This window comes from Rhinoraja longicauda, chromosome 22 (genome assembly GCF_053455715.1).
Source record: "Rhinoraja longicauda isolate Sanriku21f chromosome 22, sRhiLon1.1, whole genome shotgun sequence".
Lineage (NCBI taxonomy): Eukaryota > Metazoa > Chordata > Chondrichthyes > Rajiformes > Arhynchobatidae > Rhinoraja > Rhinoraja longicauda.
This window is the reverse complement of record NC_135974.1, coordinates 18,055,112-18,081,569: the sequence shown is the minus strand read 5'-3', so window position 1 is coordinate 18,081,569 and position 26,458 is coordinate 18,055,112. Positions and strand designations below refer to the sequence as shown.

Below are 26,458 nucleotides of genomic sequence, written 5' to 3'. Positions count from 1 at the left end.
CTCTCCCCCACCCCCTTTTCCCTACCAGCCCCCCCCCCCCCCCGTGGTCCTGGCGAAAAGCACTTACGGATCTTGCAGGGAGGAGGAGGGAGCTGCGGAGCGCGGCCGTTACTGTGGCGTGGCCGATCCCGGACTACTGGAGACGGATAGGGCGGCGACGCGCTGGGGTCCGTGCGATAGCGGGGAGAGGGTCTCACGGGTGTGGGAGAGAGGAGAGAAGCAATGGGAGAGAGGAGAGGGGAGCCGGTGATCGCGGGCGGGCGGCTCCGCTAACGGCGTCCATGTTGTTGGTGCTGCGAGTGAGGTGAGGCCGCGCGCGCGTGCGTGCGTGCTGACGTCATACGCACAGACGCACAGCAGCGACACGCTGAAAACCTTCAATAAATCTGTAGGAGGGGGGCAGAGCGAGCTCATCTCACAGGGGCATTGTGACGTCACACGCCTGAAGGCCTTCAATAAAAGCCGTTAGAAATAAAATGTTTTAACTTTAAAACCTCTGTAACTTAAAAAATATACGACCAAATTAAATGAAAATATCATTTTCCCACCAGCGTTCAGCGTGGTGATTAAGGCGGTGCAAAAATTGTGCGCTACGGTTCACCGTTTTGCCGAAATCACAGATGTCTATATATATATATATACATATATTCATACACAAGATCTGAGTTTTAGTAGTATACTAGCAAAGCGCGCCGTTGGGCCCATTCCCACCCCCCCCCATTCACCCCCCATTCTCTCCTCCCCCAGCCGCACTCTTACTCTCCCCACACCCCCCTTTCCCACGACCTCCCCTTTCCCCAGTACCCCTCTTTCCCCACCCCCCTTTCACTACAGCCCCCCCTTTCCCTACCAGCCCCACCCCCCTTTTCCCTACCAGCCCCAGCCCCCACCGTTACTCTCCCCCACCCCCCTCCCCCTGTGGTCCCGGCGAAAAGCACTTACGGATCGTGCAGAGAGGAGGGAGCTGCGGAGCGCCGCGGTTACTGTGGCGTGGCCGAGCCCGGACTACTGGAGACGGATAGGGCGGCGCCGCGCTGGGTCCGTGCGATACCGGGGAGAGGGTCTCCAGGGTGTGGGAGATAATAATATTGATAGATATACACCGATCAGCCAAGACATTATGACCACTGACAGGCGAAGTGAATAACATTGATTATCTTGTAATAGCACTTGTCAAGGGGTGGATATATTCGGAGGCAAGTGAACAGTTAGTTCTTTAAGTTGATGTGTTGGGTGCTGGAGAATGGGCAGGATTAAAGACCTGGTGACTTTGACAAGGGCCAAATTGTTATGGCCAGACGCCTGGGTCAGCATCTCTGAAACGGTAAGGCTTGTGGGGTGCATCCGGTCAGCAGTGGAGAGTACCGACCGACAGTGGTCCGAGGAGAGACAAACCACAAACCGGCAACAGGGTGTTGGGCGTCCTAAGCTCATCAATGCGCGAAGGCAACAAAGGCTATCCCGTCTGGTCAGAACTGACAGAAGGTCTACTGTGGCACAAGTCACAGAAAATTTTAATGGTGGTTACGGGAGGAATGTATCGTAATACACAGTGCATCACACCCCTGCTGCATATGGGGCTGTACACGGAGGACCAACAGCATAATGGGCAGGTGGTCTTAATGTTTAACTCATCAGGCCATAATGTTGTGGCTGATAGGTGTATACTAGACGGGTGTGCACCTGTTGGGTGCAAATCTCTGCAGCGGACAGTCCTGTGGGCGCGGCTGAGAGGGGGGGTGAGGGGAGGGGGGATTGAGGAGGGATGAGGAGGGGGGGTTGAGGGCTGATGGAATGGGTGAGTGGGGGGGAGGCGAGGGATAAGGGAGGTTCGGGGGGGATCGAGTGGGGGAAGGGGGATAAGGAGGGATGGAGTGTGAGTGGGAGGTGGGGTGGGGGAGTAGAGGGTGCTGGACCAATGCAGGAGAGGTTTGGGCCCAATGGGTCCAGGAGTGTCCTCTGGGGCCATGTGCATGCGAGGGGGGACAGGGAAGAGGAGAGGAAGCCACTCAGCTCTGCCCCGTGTGGCCAGTGGTGCGGGCAGAGCGAGCCATGGACCCGAAACGCCTCCTGCAGTGTCCTGTGGGTGCAAACCTCTCCTGCGGGCCCAGCATCCCTACCGATCCATGGACCCACTGGCGGGCGGGGAGAGTCCCCCGATGCAGGCCCCAGCAACAGTACTGATCCGTGGACCCGTTGGCGGGCAGGGAGCGTCCCCCAGGGCCATGGGAGTGCGAGCGGGGACAGGGAAAAGGCACTGGCCTCGGCCCCGTTTCTCCTGAGGGTCTCTCCTGGGGCCTGGGTAACCCTCCTGCAACTGACGATCCAGTGGGCCCGGCATGGACCCGTTGCTGGGCGGGGAGTGTACCCCGGGTCCGTGGGCAGGCAAGGGCGGACAAAGAAAAGCCATTTACATGGGGCCATGTGCATCCAGCGTTGATTGGCGGGGAACGATGGTGACGGCCATCTTGTTGGACCCTCTGCTGCCACCTCTGACGCCATACTGCACCACGGGAGGAAGGTCAGGCGCAGGGCACGCCGGGACGGGAGCTGGTCCTCCCATGGGGCGGGGCGAAGCGCATTTGTTAAAGTCAGCCCACCCTCGTTGGCCGCAACTCCGTCACTCATCGTGCACCCCCCCCCCCCCCCCCATCTCATTGGCTGTCACACGAGCGGTTTCCATCGTGACGTCATACGCCGAAGATGGCAAGCATCGGTTTAATAAGGTGATTTTTAAACTTTAAAATATCTCTAACTTTTAAAATATAAAACCAATTGGGGGGGGGGGGGGGAGAAGGGGGGGATGAGGAGGAGGGGGGAGGGGAAAGGGGAGGGTGAGCCATTGACAGCCAGCAGCCATCTTTCTCCTTCGCTGTGGTGCCGTGCTCCTCCAGGGGAGGGTGAGCGCAATTAAAGGCGGTACAGGGAAGGGAGAGGGTGTGACTGAGAAGCCCTGGACCCAAAGCCTCTCCTGTATTGGTGTAGCACCCCAAAACCCCTACTCAATCCCCCTTATCCCAACCTCCCCCTCCCCCACTCTCCTCTTCCCTGACCCCCACTGTTCCCCTTCCCCCACCACCACTCTCTCATCCCCCCCCCACCAGCCCCCCCACCCCTGCTGTCCCCTTCCCCCCACCTTCCTCCTCCCCACCCGCACTCTGCCCTCCTCCCAGTCCCACTCTCCCTCCCACCCCCACATGCATTCTCCCCACCCCCTTTCCCCACCACCACTCATTCCCCTACTCTCTCCTTTCCCCCACCCCCCATTCTCTCCTCCCCAGCCCCACTCTCACTCTCCCTCACCCCCCTTTCCCCACACCCCCCTTTCCACCACTATCCTCCCCAGCCCCACTCTCACTCTCCCCCACCCCAGCTCCTCTCCTCCCCCCACCCTCACCCCCTCCTACCCCCACCCTCCACTCCACCCACTTGCCTCACCCCCATTCTCACTGTCCCCTTCCCCCACCCCCACTCTCTCTCCCCCCCACCACCATCCCCTTCCCCCCACACCCCCTCCTCCCCCTTTCACTCTCACTGTCCCCTCCCCCCTCACTCTTCCCTGATCCCCATTGTCCCCCTTCCCCCCCACCCCCACTCTCTCTTGCCCCCACCACCACCCCCTCCCCGCTGTCCCCCTTCCCAGTCCCACTCTCCTCCCACCCCCACTCTCTGCTCCTCCCACCCCCCCTCCCCCCCACTCTTCCCTGACTCCCACTGTCCCCCTTCCCCCCCACCTCCACTGTCCCCTCCACTCTCCCCCCTGACCCCCACCCTCCACCCACTTGGCCCCCACGTCCACTCCCCTCCTTTCGTTGGCGGTGAAAGGCACTTACCGAGCGTGCAGGGAGGAGGTAGCGCCGGACTACTCGAGTCGGGCAGCGGAGGTGGGACTACTCGAGTCGGGCAGCGGTGGAACTACTCAAGGCGGACAGCGGAGGTGGGACTACTCGAGGCGGGCGGTGGCATGTCTGGGAGTGTGGGAGGGGAGAGAAGCGAGAGGAGAGAGGCCCGGCGGGAGGCGCGCACAAGATGGCGGTGCGTGAGGAGCCGCCATCTTTCTGAAGTCGCGACAGGCCGTCAGTGGCAGCGGCCCTTATCGACGCCACCGTGGGTGGCAGCGGCCGCTGAAGGAGGAGGCGAAGAAGCTACCCGCTGCGGCCTGTGTGCGGTAATGGTGCGGGACGCTGGGCCCGGGCGGGAGGGGGGACCCGAGGACGCCGTGGCATGGGTTGAAGGGAAGGATGAGTGGACCATCAGTCCGACCATCTCCCTCCTGCTCGGGAGTGTCCGCCGGCTGTGGGGGAGAGGAGAGGGGAGCCCCTGATTGCGGGCGGGCGGCTCCGCTAACGGCGTCCATCTTGTTTGTGCGCGTGAGAAGAGGCCGTGACTGGTGATGTCATACGCACAGCACTTTGAAAAAATGTGTTTAGAAATGAAAGTTTTAAACTTTAAAATGTCTGTAACTTAAAAGATATACGGCCAATTTAAATAAAACTTGTTATAAACAGTCGCCAGGACAGTGGTGATTAAGGTGGCGCTAAAATTGTGGCGCTATGGTTTACCATTTTGGCTGTCGGTCCACATGTTATATATATATTTGCATGAATTGTACCGGGGGGGGGGGGGGGGGGGAGTGCAAGCTCATCCCACAGGCGCACGGGTCCCATTGTGACGTCACAAGCTGAAGACCTTAAAGAAATCAGTTAGAAATGAAATGTTTTAACTTAAAACCTCTCTAACTTAAATAATATACGACCAATTTAAATGAACTTGTTATAGGTAAAAATTGTGGCGCTACGGTTTAGTTTTGGCAAAATCACAGATACAGACGTGTATATATATATATATATATATACACACAAGATCTGAGTTTTAGTAGATAGATAGATAGAGAGAGAGAGAGAGAGAGAGAGAGAGAGAGAGAGAGAACAGAGAGAGAGAACAGAGAGAGAGAGAGAGAGAGAGAGAGAGAGAGAGAGAGAGAGAAAACAGAGAGAGAGAGAGAGAGAGAGAGAGAGAGAAAACAGAGAGAGGAGAGAGAGAGAACTAACGTTTAGTGTAATAAGGTTCCGAGTTGCAGCATTCCAGTAACGCCAAGCGTCTTACTGTGCAACCGTACTGTATTTGGCAAGTTGCTTGGGTAGACCTATCAGATAAAAAACACCCACTATCCCCTTTTCCCTCCCCCAACACTGCCACTATGATGCCAAATAGTGCCACTAGACTGAAGTGCTAGAACCTTGAAGAAAATGCATAGTGCTGGAAGAACTCGGCATGTCAGGCACCATTTGTGGAGGGAAATGGGCAGCTGATGTTTCAGGTTTAGGATCTTTTTTGTGATTGATGTTAATTACTGTTGGGAGTAAGTAACCTGAGCTTTGTAACATGGAATGGACCATCGTGTGATGTCGATCCAACTATGTCAGCCAGCTATAATACTCTGCCATGCATTTCCTCTTAAGCCATGATCCATATATAGATTTCTCATGGAGGTTCCAAAAGAAATTTGGCATTTGCTTAAGATTTGTTTGTTGAAAAGATTAAATTTTCAAAGGTTTTAAAATGCATTCAAAACACAGATTTGATATTCATCTATAGGGGTTTGTATTTAGAAATCTCCTTCTTTGGATGTTAATTCTACTGTCTTAACCTATTATTGAACAAGAACGTAGCATTAATTTGCACTGAAATTTCCTTCCTCTTTATCTGTTCCATTATTATGTTATCCTTAGGATAAGAGATTAATGGAGCAGTGGAATAGGAAGGATAAGAGAATACTTCAGCAGATAATTTAGTTTGGAACATTGATTAGTATGTCATCCATACAAATTGATAGCAGGAGTATTCTACTCAACCCCGCAATCTTGCTGTGCCATTGAATGAGATAATGGCAGATCTGATCATAACCTCAACTCTATTCCTGCCTACCCCACGTAATTTTTCATCCCTTGATTAAGAGTCTATCTTGTACTGTTCTCGGAGGTAGACATTTAATTAGCAGTTGTCATATTACTTGTATGATGATGTTGGAGAGGACTAAATGTTAATTGTGAAGTTTTCTGAGATTAGAAACTTATTTTTAAACATAAATAAATCCTCCTAGCTGAAAGTTTCTTTCTTTATCCTTGTGCTAGGCAATATTGTTTGACATTTGAATTATCTCAAGTATGCTACCATCAATCTAACCTTGAACACTCTCACACTTTTAACAGCATCCCACTTTCCAGATGTTCCTTTGCCCACAAGCAACCTACTACTCCCACCAATCAACGTTTGCAAATTTTTGTCTTATGTCATCAAAGTCTGCCTTGCCCCAATTTAGAACGTTATCTTGTGGACCTGCCCTGTCCTTGTCCAGATGATTTTAAAGCTAACTAGAATAGGGTGGACCCGTTGGGCCCAAACCTCTCCTGCATTGGTCGAGCACCCTCTCCTTCCCCCCCTTCCCCTCCCCCCCCACTCACCAACTCCATCCCCCCTCAACCCTCCTTATCTCTCCTCACCAACTTACCCACTCCACCCCCCCCCCCCCCCCACTGTTAGGGGCTCTCCGGTGGTGCTGCCATTCCCGCCCCACGGTTCCTCTCTTCATTGGGGAACGGGAATCCGCTTCCTTCAGGCCCCGCCTCTTCCGCTCTACTCTCCCACCCCTCATCGGCCGCCGCCCCCGTCACTTGTGTGCGTCCCGTCCCCTCCCCCTCCTTACGGCCCCGCCTCTTCTACTCTCCCGCCTCTTCTGCTCTCCCCCCCCCTCATTGGCCGGTACTCCTGCCAATCAAATGGCGATCTCAAAATGGTGGTCTCGTATGATCCGTTGGGTTCTCATTGTAACGTCGAACACGGAGGTGTTACTGCGGCTGACAGGCAGGGCAAGTGGAAAAGGATTTATTAAAGTTTAAAATGTCAATAACTTGTTAAATATAACAACAATTTGAACGAAACCTGCTAATGCACATCGCAGGACAATGGTGAGTAAGGTGGGCCTAAAATTGTTGCGCTATCGTGTACAATTTTGGCTGTGTTTCGGGAACAAATATATATAAATATATACACACACACACACACACACACACACACACACACACACACACACACACACACACACACACACACACACACACACACACACACACACACACACACACACACACACACACACACACACTTACTTATTTATTTATATATGTGTATATATTTATGTGTGTGTATATATAAATATAGTATAAGAAAATAACTGCAGATGCTGGTACAAATCAAAGGTATTTATTCACAAAATGCTGGAGTAACTCAGCAGGTCAGGCAGCATCTCAGGAGAGAAGGAATGGGTGACGTTTCGGGTCGAGACCTTACTTCAGATAGTTCCTCTGTCCCTCTCTTCCCCTCCCCCTTCCCAGATCTCCCTCTATCTTCCTGTCTCCACCTATATCCTTCCTTTGTCCCGCCCCCCTGACATCAGTCTGAAGAAGGGTCTCGACCCGAAACGTCACCCATTCCTTCTTTCCTGACCTGCTGAGTTACTCCAGCATTTCTATCTATCTTATTAAAAGTCAGATCTTGTGTATATGTATATGTATATATATATATATGTGATTTCGGCTGATTACGGCAAAACGGTAAACCGTAGCGCCACGATTTTTGCACCGACTTAATCACCGCGCGGACCGCTGCTGGAAAATGATTTTTTAATTTAATTCGTTCGCATATTTTTTAAGTTACAGAGGTTTTAAAGCGCTGCCCCCCCCCCTGATTTATTGAAGGTTTTCAGGGGGGCGCTGTGGTGCGGCTGTGCTCAGTACGCATGCGCGGCATCTCCTCAATTTCACTGATTTCGGCTGATTACGGCAAAACGGTAAACCGTAGCGCCACAATTTTTGCACCGCCTAATCACACCGCTGGACGCTTGCCGAAAATGATATTTTTATTTAATTCGGTCGTATATTGTTTAAGTTACAGAGGTTTAAAAGTCAAGACTTTTTTTCTCGCAGTTATTTCGGCTGATCTCGGCAAAAACGGTGAACCGTAGCGCCACGATTTTTGCACCGCCTTAATCACCACGCTGAACGCTGCTGGAAAATGATATTTTTATTTGATTCGGTCGTGTATTTTTTAAGTTACAGAGGTGTTAGTAAAGAAATTTAAAAATCAGCCATTTTTTCAATGGCCTTCAGCGTGTGACGGCAAAATGCCCATGTGAGAAGAGCTCGTGCAACCCCCTCCCCCATGTGAGAAGAACTCGTGCAACCCCCCTCCTACTGATTTATTGAAGGCTTTCAGCGTGGTGCGTCTGTGCGTATGGGCTCCCCTCTCATCTCTCCCCTTGCTTCTCTCCTCTCTCCCACACCCGGGAGACCCTCTCCCCGCTATCCCCCCCCCCCCCCGGACCTTTCACTGATGCGCTCCCCCCCCCCCGGAACTTTCACTGATGCGCACCCCAGCCCCCCACCCCCCCCGGACCTTTCACTAATGCGCTCCCCCCCCCCCCCCCCGGACCTTTCACTGATGCGCTCCCCGCCCCCCCCGGACCTGTTGGTGCTGGGGGCAAGAGAGAGTAGGGGAAAGGGGTGTGCTGGGGAAAGGGGGGGTGGGGGATAGTAAGAGTGTGTCTGGGGGAGAGAGAATGGTGGCGGGGTGTGAGAATGGGGACTGGGGAGGGGGACAATAGGGGTCGTCCGGAGGGGGCTTGGTGGTGGGGAAATAGGGGTACTGGAAAAGGGGGGGTCGTGGGGGAAGGGGGGGTGTCGGGAGAGTAAGATTGGGGTTGGGGGAGGAGAGAATGGGGGTGTGGGAATGGGCCCAGCGGGCCCTCTTTGCCAGTATACTACTAAAACAGATCTTGTGTATCTGTGATTTCGGCAAAACGGTGAACCGTAGCGCCACAATTTTTGCACCGCCTTAATCACCACGCTGAACGCTGCTGGAAAATGATATTTTTATTTGATTCGGTCGTGTATTTTTTAAGTTAGAGGTTTTAGTAAAGACATTTAAAAATCAGCCATTTTTTCAATGGCCTTCAGCGTGTGACGTCAAAATGCCCATGTGAGAAGAGCTCGTGCAACCCCCTCCCCCATGTGAGAAGAGCTCGTGCAACCCCCCTCCTACTGATTTATTGAAGGCTTTCAGCGTGGTGCGTCTGTGCGTATGGGCTCCCCTCTCCTCTCTCCCCTTGCTTCTCTCCTCTCTCCCACACCCGGGAGACCCTCTCCCCGCTATCCCCCCCCCCCGGACCTTTCACTGATGCGCTCCCCCCCCCCCCCCCCCCCCCGGAACTTTCACTGATGCGCACCCCAGCCCCCCACCCCCCCGGACCTTTCACTAATGCGCTCCCCCCCGGACCTTTCACTGATGCGCTCCCCGCCCCCCCCGGACGTGTTGGTGCTGGGGGCAAGAGAGAGTAGGGGAAAGGGGTGTGTCTGAGGGAGAGAGAATGGTGGCGGGGTCTGAGAATGGGGACTGGGGAGGGGGACAACAGGGGTCGTCCGGAGGGGGCTTGGTGGTGGGGAAATAGGGGTACTGGGAAAAGGGGGGGTCGTGGGGGAAGGGGGGATGTCGGGAGAGTAAGATTGGGGTTGGGGGAGGAGAGAATGGGGGGTGTGGGAATGGGCCCAGCGGGCCCTCTTTGCTAGTATACTACTAAAACAGATCTTGTGTATCTGTGATTTCGGCAAAACGGTGAACCGTAGCGCCACAATTTTTGCACCGCCTTAATCACCACGCTGAACGCTGGTGGAAAATGATATTTTTATTTAATTTGGTCGTATATTTTTTAAGTTAGAGGTTTTAAAGTTAAAACATTTTATTTCTAAGCGCTTTATTGAAGGTCTTCAGCGTGTGACGTCACAATGCCCCATGTGAGATGAGCTCGCGCTGCCCCCCTCTCCTACTGATTTATTGAAGGTTTTCAGCGTGGCGCTGCTGTGCGTCTGTGCGTATGACGTCAGCACGCACGTGCGTCCTCTCCTCACTCGCACCAACGACATGGACGCCGTTAGCGGAGCAGCCCGCCCGCGATCACCGGCTCCCCTCTCCCCTTGCTTCTCTCCTCTCTCCCCTTGCTTCTCTCCTCTCTCCCACACCCTGGAGACCCTCTCCCCGCTATCGCCCGGACCCAGCGCGCCGCCGCCCTATCCGTCGGGTCCCCCCTCCCGCACGGGCCCAGCACCGTTACCGCACACAGGCCGCAGCGCAGCGGGCAGCGCAGCGGGCAGCTCCCCCCCCCCCCCCCCGCGCGGAACATTAACTGATGCCCCCCCCCCGGACCTTTACTTTAATGCGCTCCCCCCGTTCACCACCGCCACTCCCCGCATCTGACATTACTCGGGTCGGGCAGAGCTGACCGCCGGGAGATGTAGTCGCAGTCGCCTCTCCCGCTCGGGGGCTGGGGGGGGGATGCGGCACCCGCCCGACTGACGACAGTGCCTGTCAATGCGGGGTGACGAAGGCTCTACTGCTGTCCCCCCCACTCCCCTCCCTCACCCCCCCCTCCCTCACCCCCCCCTCCCTCACCCCCCCTTCCTTCCCCCCCCTTCCTCCTCCCGCTCCCTCCCCCCCTCACACCCCTCCCACCTCCGCCGCACGCCTCGAGTAGTCCGACCTCCGCTGCCCGACTCGAGCAGTCCGGAGCTCCCTCCTCCACCCTGCAAGCTCGGTCAGTGCCTTTCGCCGCCAACGTCTCCACGGAGGGGAATGGACGTGGGGTCGAGTGGGTGTAGGGAAGGGTGGGGGTGGGAGGGGGGTGAGATTGGAGGAGAAAGGGGGTGGTGGTGGGCGGAAGAGAGTGGGGGTGGGGGGAGGGGGCAGTGTGGGTCTGGGAAGAGTGGGGAGGAGGGGACTGTGAGTGAAAGGGGGAAGAGAGAGGGGTGTTGGGCAAGGGAGGGTGGTGGTGGGGGGAAGGGTGACAGTGGGGGTGGGAGGGGAGGGGAGGGGGACAGTGAGAATGGGGCTGGGGCGAGTGGAGGGGGTGAGCCCCCCCCCTCCTCTCCGCCCCCCCCCCCCCATCTCCTCTCCCCCACCTCCCCCCACTGAGATTGTTTTTTTTTTTTAACAGACCCTACGAGGACGGGCCCAACGTATTTTACTAAAACTCAGATCGTGTGTGTGTATAATATATATATCTATCTTATTAAAAGTCAGATCTTGTGTTAAATGTATATGTATATATCTGATTTCGCTGATTACGGCAAAACGGTAAACCGTAGCGCCACGATTTATGCGCCGCCATAATCACCACGCGGACAGCTGCTGGAAAATGTTTTTTTAATTTATTTCGGTCGCATATTTTTTAAGTTACAGAGGTTTTAAAGCGCTGCCCCCCTTGATTTATTTAAGGTTTTTAGGGGGGCGCTGTGGTGCGGCTGTGCTCAGTACGCATGCGCGGCATCTCCTCACTTGTATATATATATTTCACTGATTCGGCTGATTACGGCAAAACGGTAAACCGTAGCGCCACAATTTTTGCACCGCCTTAATCACTACGCTGAACGCTGAATTTGATTCGGTCGCGTGTTTTTTAAGTTAGAGGTTTTAGTAAAAATAAATAAAAAATCCGGCCGTTTTTTCAATTGCCTTCAGCGTGTGACGTCAAAAAGCTCACGCAACCCCCCTCCTACTGATTTATTGAAGGCTTTCAGCGTGGCGCTGCTGTGCGTATGGGCTCCCCTCTACTCTCTCCCCTTGCTTCTCTCCTCTCTCCCACACCCGGGAGACCATCTCCCCGCTATCCCCCCCCCCCCCCCCCCCCAGGACCTTTCACTAATGCGCACCCCCCCCCCCCCCCCCGGAACTTTCACTGATGCGCTCCCCGCCCCCCTCCCCCCCCCCCCCCCCGGACCTGTTGGTGCTGGGGGCAAGAGAGAGTAGGGGAAAGGGGTGTGCTGGGGAAAGGGGGGAGAGTAAGAGTGTGTCTGGGGGAGAGAGAATGGTGGCGGGGTCTGAGAATGGGGACTGGGGAGGGAGACAACAGGGGTCGTCCGGAGGGGGCTTGGTGGTGGGGGAAATAGGGGTACTGGGAAAAGGGGAGGTCGTGGGGAAAGGGGGGGTGTGGGGAGATTAAGATTGGGGTTGGGGGAGGAGAGAATGGGGGGTGTGGGAATGGGCCCAACGGGCCCTCTTCGCTAGTATATATATATATGTATACGTTTGAGATTTGGATGTGGACCTACAGCCAAAACGGTCAACTATAGCCCCACAATTTTAGCACCACCTTAATCACCATTGTCCTGGCGATTGTTAATGAAAAGTTTTATTTAAATTGGTCTTATATTTCTAAAGTTAGAGAGATTTTAAAGATTAAAAATTACCTTTCTAACCGACTTCTTAAAGGTGCTCAATGGGGCACGTACGACTTTAATTGCACTTCCCTCCTCACTCGCCCAAACAAGATGGCCACCACAGCGGGGCTGCCCGGGTTCAGTGGCTAGCTCTCCTCTCTCCCCTCGCCCGCACCCGGGGAAGACTGAGCAGGAGGGAGATGGTCGTCCACCCCGTCCACTGATCCTTCCCTTCCGTCCCTTCAACCGACGGCGTCCTCGAGTCCCTGCTCCCGCCCGGGCTCAGTGCCCCGCACCATTACCGGAATACAAGCCCCCAGCGGGCAGCTTCTTCTCCTCCTTCAGCAGTCGTCGACGACGGCTGCTTCCACCGACGGCCCCGTCGTGACTCCACAAAAATGGCGGCTTCTCTCCTTCTCCTCCTCACGCTCCGCCATCTTGTGCGCCCCTCCCGCCACCGGGCTGCCCGCCTCGAGTAGTCCCAGCTCTCGCCGGGCCCCTGCCGCCGCCGACGCGCTGCCAGCCTCGAGTAGTCCCAGCTCTGCCGGGCCCCAGCCACCGCCGCTGCACGCATGGGCACTGGTAAGTGGCTTTCGCCGCCAACGGGTATTGGTGTAGCACCCTCAACCCCCCCCCCCCACTCAATCCCCCTTATCCCCCCCATCCCCTACTGATCCACTCCATCCCCACCCCCACTTGCCCCACCCCCACTCCCTCCCCTCTCCCACCCCCACTCTCCCTGCCCGCACCCCACTCCCACTCTTCCCTCCTCCCCACCCTCACTCTTCCCTCCTCCCCACCCTCACTCTTCCCTCCTCCCCACCCCCACTCTGCCCTCCTCCCCACCCCCACTCTGCCATCCTCCCCACCTCAATTCTGCCCTCCTCCCCACCCCAACTCTGCCCTCCTCCCCACCCCAACTCTCCCCTCCTCCCCACCCCAACTCTGCCCTCCTCCCCACCCCAACTCTGCCCTCCTCCCCACCCCAACTCTGCCCTCCTCCCCACCCCCACTCTGCCCTCCTCCCCACCCCCACTCTGCCCTCCTCCCCACCCCCACTCTGCCCTCCTCCCCACCCCCACTCTGCCCTCCTCCCCACCCCCACTCTGCCCTCCTCCCCACCCCCACTCTGCCCTCCTCCCCACCCCCACTCTGCCCTCCACCCCACTCCCACTCTGCCCTCCTCCCCACCCCCACTCTGCCCTCCTCCCCACCCCCACTCAGCCCTCCTCCCCACCCCCACTCAGCCCTCCTCCCCACCCCCACTCTGCCCTCCTCCCCACCCCCACTCTGCCCTCCTCCCCACCCCCACTCTGCCCTCCTCCCCACCCCCACTCTGCCCTCCTCCCCACCCCCACTCTGCCCTCCTCCCCACCCCCACTCTGCCCTCCTCCCCACCCCCACTCTGCCCTCCTCCCCACCCCCACTCTGCCCTGCCCCCCACCCCCACAATTCCCTGCCCCCCAATGTCCCCTGCCCGCCACTAGATGGGGATAAAGTAGGGACCTCGCCCGCACCCGGGGAAGACTGAGCAGGAGGGAGATGGTCGTCCACCCCGTCCACTGATCCTTCCCTTCCGTCCCTTCAACCGACGGCGTCCTCGAGTCCCTGCTCCCGCCCGGGCTCAGTGCCCCGCACCATTACCGGAATACAAGCCCCCAGCGGGCAGCTTCTTCTCCTCCTTCAGCAGTCGTCGACGACGGCTGCTTCCACCGACGGCCCCGTCGTGACTCCACAAAAATGGCGGCTGCTCTCCTTCTCCTCCTCACGCTCCGCCATCTTGTGCGCCCCTCCCGCCACCGGGCTGCCCGCCTCGAGTAGTCCCAGCTCTCGCCGGGCCCCTGCCGCCGCCGACGCGCTGCCAGCCTCGAGTAGTCCCAGCTCTGCCGGGCCCCAGCCACCGCCGCTGCACGCATGGGCACTGGTAAGTGGCTTTCGCCGCCAACGGGTATTGGTGTAGCACCCTCAACCCCCCCCCCCCCCCACTCAATCCCCCTTATCCCCCCCATCCCCTACTGATCCACTCCATCCCCACCCCCACTTGCCCCACCCCCACTCCCTCCCCTCTCCCACCCCCACTCTCCCTGCCCGCACCCCACTCCCACTCTTCCCTCCTCCCCACCCTCACTCTTCCCTCCTCCCCACCCTCACTCTTCCCTCCTCCCCACCCCCACTCTGCCCTCCTCCCCACCCCCACTCTGCCATCCTCCCCACCCCAATTCTGCCCTCCTCCCCACCCCAACTCTGCCCTCCTCCCCACCCCAACTCTCCCCTCCTCCCCACCCCAACTCTGCCCTCCTCCCCACCCCAACTCTGCCCTCCTCCCCACCCCAACTCTGCCCTCCTCCCCACCCCCACTCTGCCCTCCTCCCCACCCCCACTCTGCCCTCCTCCCCACCCCCACTCTGCCCTCCTCCCCACCCCCACTCTGCCCTCCTCCCCACCCCCACTCTGCCCTCCTCCCCACCCCCACTCTGCCCTCCTCCCCACCCCCACTCTGCCCTCCACCCCACCCCCACTCTGCCCTCCTCCCCACCCCCACTCTGCCCTCCTCCCCACCCCCACTCAGCCCTCCTCCCCACCCCCACTCAGCCCTCCTCCCCACCCCCACTCTGCCCTCCTCCCCACCCCCACTCTGCCCTCCTCCCCACCCCCACTCTGCCCTCCTCCCCACCCCCACTCTGCCCTCCTCCCCACCCCCACTCTGCCCTCCTCCCCACCCCCACTCTGCCCTCCTCCCCACCCCCACTCTGCCCTCCTCCCCACCCCCACTCTGCCCTGCCCCCCACCCCCACAATTCCCTGCCCCCCAATGTCCCCTGCCCGCCACTAGATGGGGATAAAGTAGGGACCTTCAAACACCCACAGACAAGCTCTGATTGGACATGATATAATAAAGAAGAAAAACTTTGGTCTCAAACCAGAGTATCTTTTTTTTCAAACTGCGAGACCAGTTAATGGTGATGTTCAAAAAAATCCAGGTGTCCTTGTACACAAGTCACCAAAAACCAAGATGCAGGCACATTAAGACAAAAGGTTTTATCGTTATTATTATAAGATAATTTGAGTACATGGGGTCAAGATGTCTTACAGAAATTAGGTCTTGGTGGATTGCACATGGAGTTGTGACTTGTTCCAGGGATAGCAGATCTGCCATACAGCAAAGAGAGTCGCAGTCGGCAAAGCCCAAATTTTCTCAAGTTTAGAAAAACGTGAAGAGGTCTCCCTGAAACAAACTGGAAAACCCAGTGCTGGAGTAACTCAGCAGGTCAGGCAGTGCAATTTCCTCCACACATTTTGTCTGACCTACTCCAGTGACTCAACTTTTTTATGTTTTGATCAAGATTCCAGCATTTGCAGTTCCTTGTGTCTTCAGGGGTGATAAGGGTAGAAACTGGGAGATTATTTCTCCTGGCAGAGGACCAAGAAGTCACATTATAAGAAGTATGTCTTTTAGGGCTGAGATGGAAATTTGTTTTCACAAGTGCAGAGAAATCACAGAATTAGAAAAATAGCGATGATCTTGGTGAATCACATAAAAGGCCTGAAGTATTTTTTAAAATCTGAATTGGATTATTTCCCCAAAAGATTCTAAGATTGTTGCAAATATGAGATAAAGAGATGAAACATTGTTTCAAAACAAGGTATTGTGCGTGCTTGAAGTTTCATGGGATCAAGCTTTAATTAATAATTTGATCTTAATTTTTATACTTCATTGTGGCATTTTTTTTAAAGAGGTTCAGTCCTTATGAGATGTTAAAGCAGGCTTAAGTTCTGGTCCACATTGATGTCTCTCTTGGGCATTGTTTCTACGGATTCACATCAATGTTATTAGGATCCTTCTGTAAATCTGCGTGTGTATATATATAGCAGAAGCCACTCATTGACCATGAAATGTCATAGAATGCCCTGAAGATGAAACATCATGTCAAGTTACAATTATGATGTTTAGAAGCTCGTGACATTACAGCATTGTGCCATGGTTTATTGCAATTTTTGTGATGGAAATTAATTAGAATTTAATCATTGCATTTATATGATTTTATTTATCTTGCTCCTGCTATCACTGATTTAGCTGTAGTAGTTTTAAAGACTTTTCATAATTGTTCAATAAGCACATGCTGCAGGATAATTAATCTCTTGCAAAGCTCTTCCAAATTCTTTACGTCATTTTATATTGCTTCCATCTTCCCTCAGAATATAAACAAGACCTATATAACAAAGTCATGAATTATAGAAATTGCAGCATAGAAAGTGGTCACTCAAAATACTGATGTCACTGGATCTCAGTAGAGAAGTAGTAGTCAGTTTTTTTATAATTGTCCCTCCGATTTATAGTCGTTTCTATAGAGATTTTCCTGTTTTCTGGTTGTTTTTTTGTTGTTAAGTACTAGTTTTCAAACTTCTATTTTTGGTTCTGTCTGAATTACAAAACAGTAACTTTTCAGCTTCATTATTATAGATGATAGATTAAAGAGAAGTGTGTAATTTTTTTTATCATGTTTTTTATGATGCTCGAAGAGCCCATTTGTTCTTTGCCTATTCATGATAAGAAAGAACTGCTTAAATTAATCCTTCTTTCCAGCTTTTGTTGTAGTCGTCTTGACCACGTCATATTAAATATGACGAGTTTTTCCCTCTTGAAAGGAAAGTGCTGTATGGAGCCTCAGCTTGAACATTCAGACACATCTTTCCAATTTGTGTAAATAACCTAAATAATAGAATAAAATTTTAAGATCAGAAAGAGAATTATGATTTTTTTGTATTATTTAGGTTAGGTTGTAAATGTGTCTAAATCTTATCAGATTTATTTCCAAATATTAGTGAATTTGGAATATGACACCTGAAACATTAAAATTTTGAGATTCTGAAGAAAATACCAAATTAGATTTGGAATTTTTCTTCTTGTATGTTACATTTAATATTTACTCGATGGGCGTTGAGTCCAAACCCCCCCGGGCAGCCATCACGGCTACCGTGGACCCGTTGGGTGCAATCCTCTCCTGCAGCTCAACGGCGATGGGCGTTGCTTTGAGTGAGAAGAAGCCCCAGCGGACAACCTGCGCGCATTGAGCACACACGCGGATCCAGCGGCCATCTTAAGTACTAGATCAACGGGCCTCTACTGCGCAGGCTACAGTTGTACCGGGCCCTGGTGAGACCGCACCTGGAGTACTGTGTGCAGTTTTGGTCTCCAAATTTGAGGAAGGATATTCTTGCTATGGAGGGCGTGCAGCGTAGGTTCACTAGATTAATTCCCGGAATGGCGGGACTGTCGTATGTTGAAAGGCTGGAGCGATTGGGCTTGTATACACTGGAATTTAGAAGGATGAGGGGGGATCTTATTGAAACATATAAGATAATTAGGGGATTGGACACATTAGAGGCAGATAACATGTTCCCAATGTTGGGGGAGTCCAGAACAAGGGGCCACAGTTTGAGAATAAGGGGTAGGCCATTTAGAACGGAGATGAGGAAGAACTTTTTCAGTCAGAGGGTGGTGAAGGTGTGGAATTCTCTGCCTCAGAAGGCAGTGGAGGCCAGTTCGTTGGATGCTTTCAAGAGAGAGCTGGATAGAGCTCTTAAGGATAGCGGAGTGAGGGGGTATGGGGAGAAAGCAGGAACGGGGTACTGATTGATAGTGATCAGCCATGATCGCATTGAATGGCGGTGCTGGCTCGAAGGGCTGAATGGCCTACTCCTGCACCTATTGTCTATTGTCTATTGTCTATTGTCAGGCGCGGACTGGTTGGGTTCCCATTGTGACGTCGAACACTAAGGTGCCACTGCGCAGGCGCGGCTGACGGACAGGGCAAGTGGAAAAAGGATTTATTAGAGTTTAAAAATTGATTTTTAAAGTTTAAAAAGTGAATAGATTTTAAAATATAAGTCATTTGAACTGCAGGCCAATGGTGAGTAAGGTGGGCCTAAAATTGTTGTGCTATTGTGTACTGTTTTGGCTGTATTTCGAAAACAAACCTACAAGATAAGAGTTTTACTTATATTATTATATATTATATATATATATTATACCAAGTAGACCCGTTGGGCCCAAACCCCTCCTGCATTGGTGCAGCACCCTCTCCTCCCCCTTTCCCCTCCAACCCTCCCTCCCCTCCCGCCTACCCACTCCCTTCCACCCCCTTTCCCCTCCACCTCTCCTCCTCCCCCACCCTTCACCCCATCCCCAGACCCCCTCCCCCATCCCCTCCCTCCAAACCTCCCACCCCCATCCTCTTCACCCCTATCCCTCCCTCCCCTCCTGCCCCCCTTGGCCCAACTGTGGAGAGGGGAAAACCAGTGACGTTGACCCCGTTTCTCCTGCGGAGCCGAAGTGTCTCCTGCAGCTCAGCTGCAATCTGCGGCGGGGAACGGTGGCGACGGCATGGACCCGTTGCCGGGCGGGGAGCATCTCCCGGGGACGTGGGTGGGCGAGCGAGAGTGGACAGGGAGAAGACAATGCCCTCGGCCCCATTTCTCCTGCTGCGATCAGCGGGGCTGGCCATCTTGTAGGACCCTGTGCCACGGCCTCTGCAGTGGAGGTCAGGCACGTGGCACACTGAGACGGGGGGCCGGTCCTCCCGCTAGTCCTCCGGGGAGGGGGGGGGGACGCAGTTATTAAAGTTTATAAGGTAAATTGTTTTTAAAACGTAACAAAAGTGGGTTTATTCACACCACAGGGGAATGGTGAGTAGGATGGGCCTAAAATTGTGGCGCTATTGTGTACCGTTTTGGCTGTGTAGAGGGCATGGTACACACATAAACACAAACAAACCAAGAGTTTTAGTAGTATATACTAGACAAAGTTGGGCCCATTCCCACACTCCCCCAGCCGCACTCTTTCTCTCCCCCACCCCCCCTTTCCCCAGCACCCCCTTTTCCTGCACTCTTCCCCCGCCAGCAATCCCCCTCCCCCACCCTCATTGTCCCCCTCCCCAGTCCCACTGCCTCCCACACCCACTCTCTCCTCCTCCAACCCTCCCCCCCACTCTTACTCTCCCTCACCCCCCTTTCCCCACCAGCCCTCCTCTGTCGTCCCTGAGCCGCCGCCTCCCCCACTCTCTCGTCCCCCAACCTGACCCCTCCTCCTACCCCTATCCTCCCCTCCACCTACTCGCCCACTCCCCTCCGCGTACCCGTTGGCGGTGAAAGGCACCGGCGAAAGTGCAGGGAGGACAATAGACAATAGGTGCAGGAGGAGGCCATTCATGGCTGATCATTCTCAATCAGTACCCCGTTCCTGCCTTCTCCCCATACCCCCTGACTCCGCTATCCTTAAGAGCTCTATCTAGCTCTCTCTTGAATGCATTCAGAGAATTGGCCTCCACTACCTTCTGAGGCAGAGAATTCCACAGATTCACAACTCTCTGACTGAAAACGTTTTTCCTCATCTCAGTTCTAAATGGCCTACCCCTTATTCTTAAACTGTGGCCCCTTGTTCTGGACTCCCCCAACATTGGGAACATGTTTCCTGCCTCTAAAGTGTCCAACCCCTTAATAATATTATATGTTTCGATAAGATCTCCTCTCATCCTTCTAAATTCCAGTGTATACAAGCCTAGTCGCTCCAGTCTTTCAACATATGACAGTCCCGCCATTCCGGGAATTAACCTAGTAAACCTACGCTGCACGCCCTCAATAGCAAGAATATCCTTCCTCAAATTTGGAGACCAAAACTGCACACAGTACTCCAGGTGCGGTCTCACTGGGGCCCTGTAGAACTGCAGAAGGACTTCTTTGCTCCTATACTCGTCTCCTCTTGTTATGAAGGCCAACATTCCATTGGCTTTCTTCACTGCCTGCTATACCTGCATGCTTCTTTTCAGTGACTGATGCACTAGGACACCTAGATCTTCTTGTACGTCCCCTTTTCCTAACTTGACACCATTCAGATAATACTCTGCCTTCCGATTCTTACCACCAAAGTGGATAACCTCACACTTATCCACATTAAACTGCATCTGCCATGCATCCGCCCACTCACTCAGCCTGTCCTAGTCACCCTGCAACCTCATAGCATCTTTCTCACAGTTCATCCCCCAGCTTTGTGTCATCTGCAAATTTGCTAATGGTACTTTTAATCCCTTCATCCAAGTCATTAATGTATATTGTAAATAGCTGCGGTCCCAGCACTCGAGCCTTGCGGTACCCCACTAGTTACTGCCTGCCATTCTGAAAGGGACCCATTTATCCCCACTCTTTGCTTTCTGTCTGTCAACCAATTTTCTATCCATGTCAGTACCTACCTCCAATACCATGTGCTCTAATTTTGCCCACTAATCTCCTATGTGGAACCTTGTCAAAGGCTTTCTGAAAGTCAAGGTACACCACATCCACCGGCTCTCCCCTGTCAATTTTCCTAGTTACATCCTCAAAGAATTCCAGAAGATTAGTCAAGCATGATTTCCTCTTCGTAAATTCCATGCTGACTCGGAACGATCCTGTTACTACTATCAAAATGCTCCGCAATTTCATTTTTATAATTGACTCCAGCATCTTCCCCACCACTGATGTAAGACTAACTGGTCTATAATTGCTCGTTTCCTCTCTCCCTCCTTTCTTAATAAGTGGGACAACATTAGCTACCCTCCAATCCACAGGAAAGTGCAGGGAGGAGGAGGGAGATGCGGAGTGCGGCCGTTACCGAGGCGTGGTCGAGCCCGGACTACTTGAGACGGATAGGGCTGGGGCACGCTGGGCCTGGGCGATAGCGGGGACTGGAGGAGGCCGTGGGTTGAAGGGAAGGAGGGAGGGGGAGGGAGCTCTGGAGTGCGGCAGTTACTGTGGCATGGCCGAGCCCGGACTACTGGAGAGGATAGGGTGGCGGCGCGCTGGGCCCGGGCGATAGCGGGGAGAGCATCTCCCTCCTGCTCGGAGTGGCCTCCGGGTGTGGGAAGAGAGGAGAGAAGCGAGGGGAGAGAGGAGAGGGGAGGCCGTGATTGCGGGCGGGCGGCTCCGCTAACGGCGTACATCTTGTTGGTGCGAGTGAGGACAGAGGCCATGCGTGGCGTCTGGTGACGTCATACGCACAGCAGCGCTTGGGAAAATGTCTTTGGAAAGGAGTTTTTTGAAGTTTAAAACCTCCTAAAGTAAAAAAATATAAGAGCAATTTAAATTAAAATGTTATAGGCACCAGCGGGGAGAGTGGTGATTAAGGTTTGGCGAAATCACTGATAGTCCATGTGTGTGTATATATATATATATATATATATATATATATACATCCAAGATCTGAGTTTCAGTAGTATAAATATATATATATATATCTATATATATATATATAGATAGAATAGTCAAACATATAGATATATATATATATCCAAGATCTGAGTTTCAGTAGTATAATATATATATATCTATATATATAGATAGATTAGTCAAGCATATAGATATATATATAATATAGATATTGATAGATTATCAGTGGTAGAATCATGTAAATTAAAATTAATACATTTTGCTACATAGCTCATTTTCTTTATGTAGCACGTACATACTTTCAACATTTTGAAATTTGGCAAAGATTCAAAGGAAATTAATCGTGGATATCTAGTTTGGCAGAAGGTAGACCAAAATGCTGGAGTAACTCAGCGGGACAGGCAGCATCTCTGGAGAGAAGGAATGGGTGGCGTTTCGGGTCGAGATCCTTTTTCAGACTTGTTTAGCAGATATGGGAGACGGGCCGCACTGATATTTTTATGTCCAATATTTTGAAGAGAATGCTTATGGTTTATTGCTGAGAATGCTGGTCTCACCAATCTTATGTTCTTGGTCCTGGAGGGTGGGATTCCTTGATAACATATGGAGTGTAGGAATCGCTATCAAGGAAAGGATATATTCTCCACCCCAAATTATTCTTTGAACTGCATGTCTTGCCAAGCTATTTTATTAAGTCATTATTTTAATATCAGTAAGAGAATTATTTTATAATTATAAACATAAGGATAAATTATAATTATAAACACATTGGTGTGGACCATAGACAAGATAAAGCTGAGGATATACGTGCCTTTAGTTAAAAAGATGGGTTTCATGGCGAGGAAGATTTTTATTCCAGATTTAGTTAACTAAATTTAAATTGTGTGATGAAATTTGATCTTCTGCCTTTATTTCATTAGATTCTGGATTGTTAATCCAAATATGTAACCATTGTTATCTGGCTCAGGAACATGACTTATTCCCTGTGCCAACCACCCTACAATTGGTGCTGCACGTTTTCTGCCATGCTTGTTAGTGGTTCTGCTTTCTTGTCCCAAGATGGAGTGATTAGTCCTATGGTTGAGTTGACAATTTGGCAGTTCTTCTTTTCATCCAATTTTGCAGGTCTTTTCCTTTCACTGCAACTGTTTCCATGTTACACACCATTTTAGCAGATGTTTAGCAATACAGATGATCCCCGACTTACGATGCTTCGACATACAATATTTCGACTTTGAGGTGGTGCAAACGGCAGTGACCAATCGCGAGACACGGCTCGCTTCCGGCCACGTGATCAGGTGTATTAAATGCATTTCAACTTATGATATTTTCGGTTTCCGATGGGTTTCTCGGAACGTAACCTCTTCGTAAGTTGAGGAGCACCTGTAACCACATTCTCAATGATTGAAGTTCTTTCTGCTTTTCATCTAGAACTAGTAGAACTACTGGGTTTAACGTGAATGATTTAACCTCGGGTGTGAATTTGTGAATGGTGATTGCATGTAATTTAGTTACTGCATTAATTGCAACTGTAGTTAGCTACATCTTGGTATTGTCCCGGTATTTAAAAGTGCCATAAAATAATCTGAAGTGAATAAATGGACTGAATTGCTCGGCGCTGGTTTACCGAAATTTGTCAGTATTTCCACTAATTCATCTGTAAAATGTATGGTTTAAATGGCTCTTTTACATCAGAGCTACATTAGAATTACAATTTACATTAGAATCTATTGTTCCACAATGCACAAGATGCACAATGAGTTAGGTTTAACTCTTAGGGCTAAAGGAATCAAGGAATATGGGGGGAAAGTAAGAAAGGGGTACTGAGATGATCAGCCATAATCATATTGAATGGCGGTGCTGGCTTGGAGGGCCGAATGGCCTACTCCTGCAACTATTTTTCTATGTTCTATGTTTCTGAGCAGAATGGCTATGACCATGATTAGATTATTTAGTGCGTATTTCCTCCATTCCAATTTCACCAAGAGAATTGGGATGTGTAAGGAAAAGGCAAAATAGAAAAAACAAAACAAAACAATTTTTTCTTTGTGTTGCAAAAAGTATCTGTTCAATAACCTTTCTATAAATAGAATATACTTATGATATGGCTGACATTATACATGTAGTCCAAGAACTACAGACTCTTGGAAATAATAGTCGTTTTTCACACATGAATGTAGCGCAATGCGTATACATATTTGGCGTACACACATTTTTTTGCTGAAAAGTTGCATTACGCGCCATATTATGAATTTTGATGTCCAAAATTCAGAATTTTGCATCAAAATTATATGAATTTGTAACATCAAATGTTGGAAGGTCTGCATACCATGGACTGCAGTCCATGTGATGCAGTGGTTGATAGAAAATTAATCTCCTTTAGAATGCAGTTCCAAAAGAAATAAAGGAAGAGTTAGTCATTTGGTGCTAAGTTTGCTAAGCGATCCAATTTTTTCGCTGTAACCCATATCCCGATTCTCTTGATGTCAAAAAAATCTATTTTGCTTTGAATATACTCAACAATCATGCCTCAACTTCACCTTGGCTAAAGAATTCCAAAGATTTACGATCTTTCTGGCTTCAGGGAGTTTTTTCTCATTTTTATCTTGTTTGGAAGACCTTTTTATTTGGAGACCATAACCCCCGAGATCTGGATGCTCTGATCAAGGGAACTTCATCCTTTCATCTAGGCCCTGTCAAGCCTTTAGAAGAAGATCTCATGAGGGTGCCACAATGTTGCAGCAGGTGTTGCTGTTTCCTCCCAACTCCAGCCACCTAGGTTCAAGCCTGACTACCTTTCCTAAGCATGGAGCTTGCAAATTCTTTGTGTAGGAAAGAACTGCAGATGCTGGTTTAAATCGAAGGTAGACACAAAATGCTGGAATAACTCAGCGGGTCAGGCAGCATCTCTGGACAGAAGGAATGGGTAACATTTCGGGTTAAGACCCTTTTTTAGACCCTTCTTGTCACCAAGTGTATTTCCTTCATGTGTTACAATTGCCTCTCACATCCCAAAGACATGCTGGTTAGTTGGCTAACTGGCTTCTGTAAATTATCACTGATATAATTGGTTATTAGGAGAATTGGAGTGGACTTGATGGATGCAAGAGAATGTGAAGTTACAGGCAAATAGGTCTGCGATTGATGGAATTGCTCTGAGAGCTAGCATAAACTGAGGGTTGAATAGCTGTCTCCTATGTTTTATGAGAATGAGATTGCTGGTTGGTTTCAGAATATGGTCAAACTGATCTGGCATGTTCCAGATTATTGGATTTTCCCCCTATTAGTATTACAACACGTTTTTTAACTCAATAAATTGCCTAATGAACCTATTGTTTAATGGGAGTATGGGAACTGGGGGGGACATGCAGCAAAAGGAAGCATGGTCAACATTACCTAAGAACCCAGATGCAGAACTATAAGGATTTAGGAATAATCCAACAGATTTTATGTATATGTCCTGTCTGCTCATTTTCGCTCTTACGCTAAATATTGCAATCCCAGGAAGATTTCCTGGGCCATTCCACATTGTGGAGCTGTGGAAATTAGGTGGCGCTATGAATAAGGGGTAGGACATTTGGGACTGAGATGCGGAAAAACTTTTTCGCCCAGAGATGTGAATCTGGAATTCTCTGCCACAGAAGGCAGTGGAGGCCAATTCACTGGATGTTTTGAAGAGGGAGTTCGATTTAGCTCTTGGGGATAAAGGAATCAAGAGATATGGGAAAAAGCAGGAACGGGGTACTGATTTTAGATGATCAGCCATGATCATATTGAATGGCAGTGCTGGCTCGAAGGGCTGAATGGCCTACTCCTGCACCTGTTTTTCTATGTTCTATGTTTGTAAGCAGAATGACTTGGACTATGATTAGATTATGTTTCTATGATACTGTTTGACTACATGTGTAAATGCTTTATCATTTAAGTGGTTTGGGATTTTAGAATATGAAAGGTGAAAAGTAAATCTCCATTTTTATTTTAAATGATTTATAATCATTTAAGTAATGACTAAGTAACTTAATTCTTGTTATACCTGCCAGTTGGTATAATTAGATTTGTATTATTATTGCATTGCATTGAAATGTAATGTAACGCCATAATGTAAATTTCAAGCAAGTTGTGAAACTTTTAAGGAAAAATAAAGAAAAACTAATGGTGAAATTGGACCAAAACCTGCAACAAGGTTTATTACCGCATTGCTTTAGCCAGGTGCTTTGTTCTATTCTATTCGGTAAGCCTATTGTATGTTACAGTCCCTATTCTTCATTGCAGCAGCCAGGACACCATGTTGATCCATTTATGGACAACCAAGAATTTGTAGGTCCACCCCTATCAAAGGATAGCCTAAACCTTTCTGGGGAAAGCTGTTTTGCCAACAAGGCGGATTCGTATCAAACTGCTGACGCTGCAACAAACATGTTAAGTGATAAAGATCCTCTGCTGCCATCATCCAGTACGCCGTTCAGATTGGAGCTGCAGGCAGATGGTACTGAGCAGTGCGAGATAAGCACAACTGAAGGTACTCCATCCTTCCATTGTATCTTGAGGAATGTATTCAATGACTCTGCCTATCCATTTAAAAAAGTTACCAATCTGACTATTAACTAATACTTTGTGGAATTGCTTATATCTGTTGCTTAGGCACGGATTTTTTTTTTTTAACTGAGCATGTGCTGACTTTCATTTGAATCAAATAGCCCTTGTTATGGATCTGTAGCATATTAAATTTATCAGGGTGTTTTCTACCTGTGCAGATCCTTTGAAAGCATGATCATGCTTAGTTCCAAATTCACTTTCTGTCCATTACTTTCTCATTGTAAATCATCCATCTAACAGCATTTTAGAATTACTTATGGGAATTACTTATGAGATCCTGTCTGCTCTGATTACCCACAGAAATGTTCAGCATTTGACAGCCTGTGCTCTCTGATATGGGACATCTCTGGATTTCTTCCTCTGCTTGTTTGTCCTTTAGGTTTTCTTTGTTTTCAGTCA

The 26,458-nt window shown here is 50.8% G+C and overlaps 1 protein-coding gene across 4 annotated transcripts in view; it reads left to right on the top strand.

Moving 5' to 3' along the window:
• Positions 1–26,458, top strand: part of LOC144604453 (death-inducer obliterator 1-like) — a 114,582-nt gene that overhangs the window by 18,905 nt on the left and 69,219 nt on the right. For 2 of the 4 annotated variants that reach the window (XM_078418890.1, XM_078418892.1), the window contains exon 3: positions 25,739–25,982. In XM_078418890.1, the coding sequence (XP_078275016.1) occupies positions 25,739–25,982 (244 nt within the window). Of the gene's footprint in view, positions 1–25,735; positions 25,983–26,458 lie in introns of all 4 variants that reach the window. The other 2 variants (XM_078418889.1, XM_078418891.1) reach the window with 1 other exon arrangement.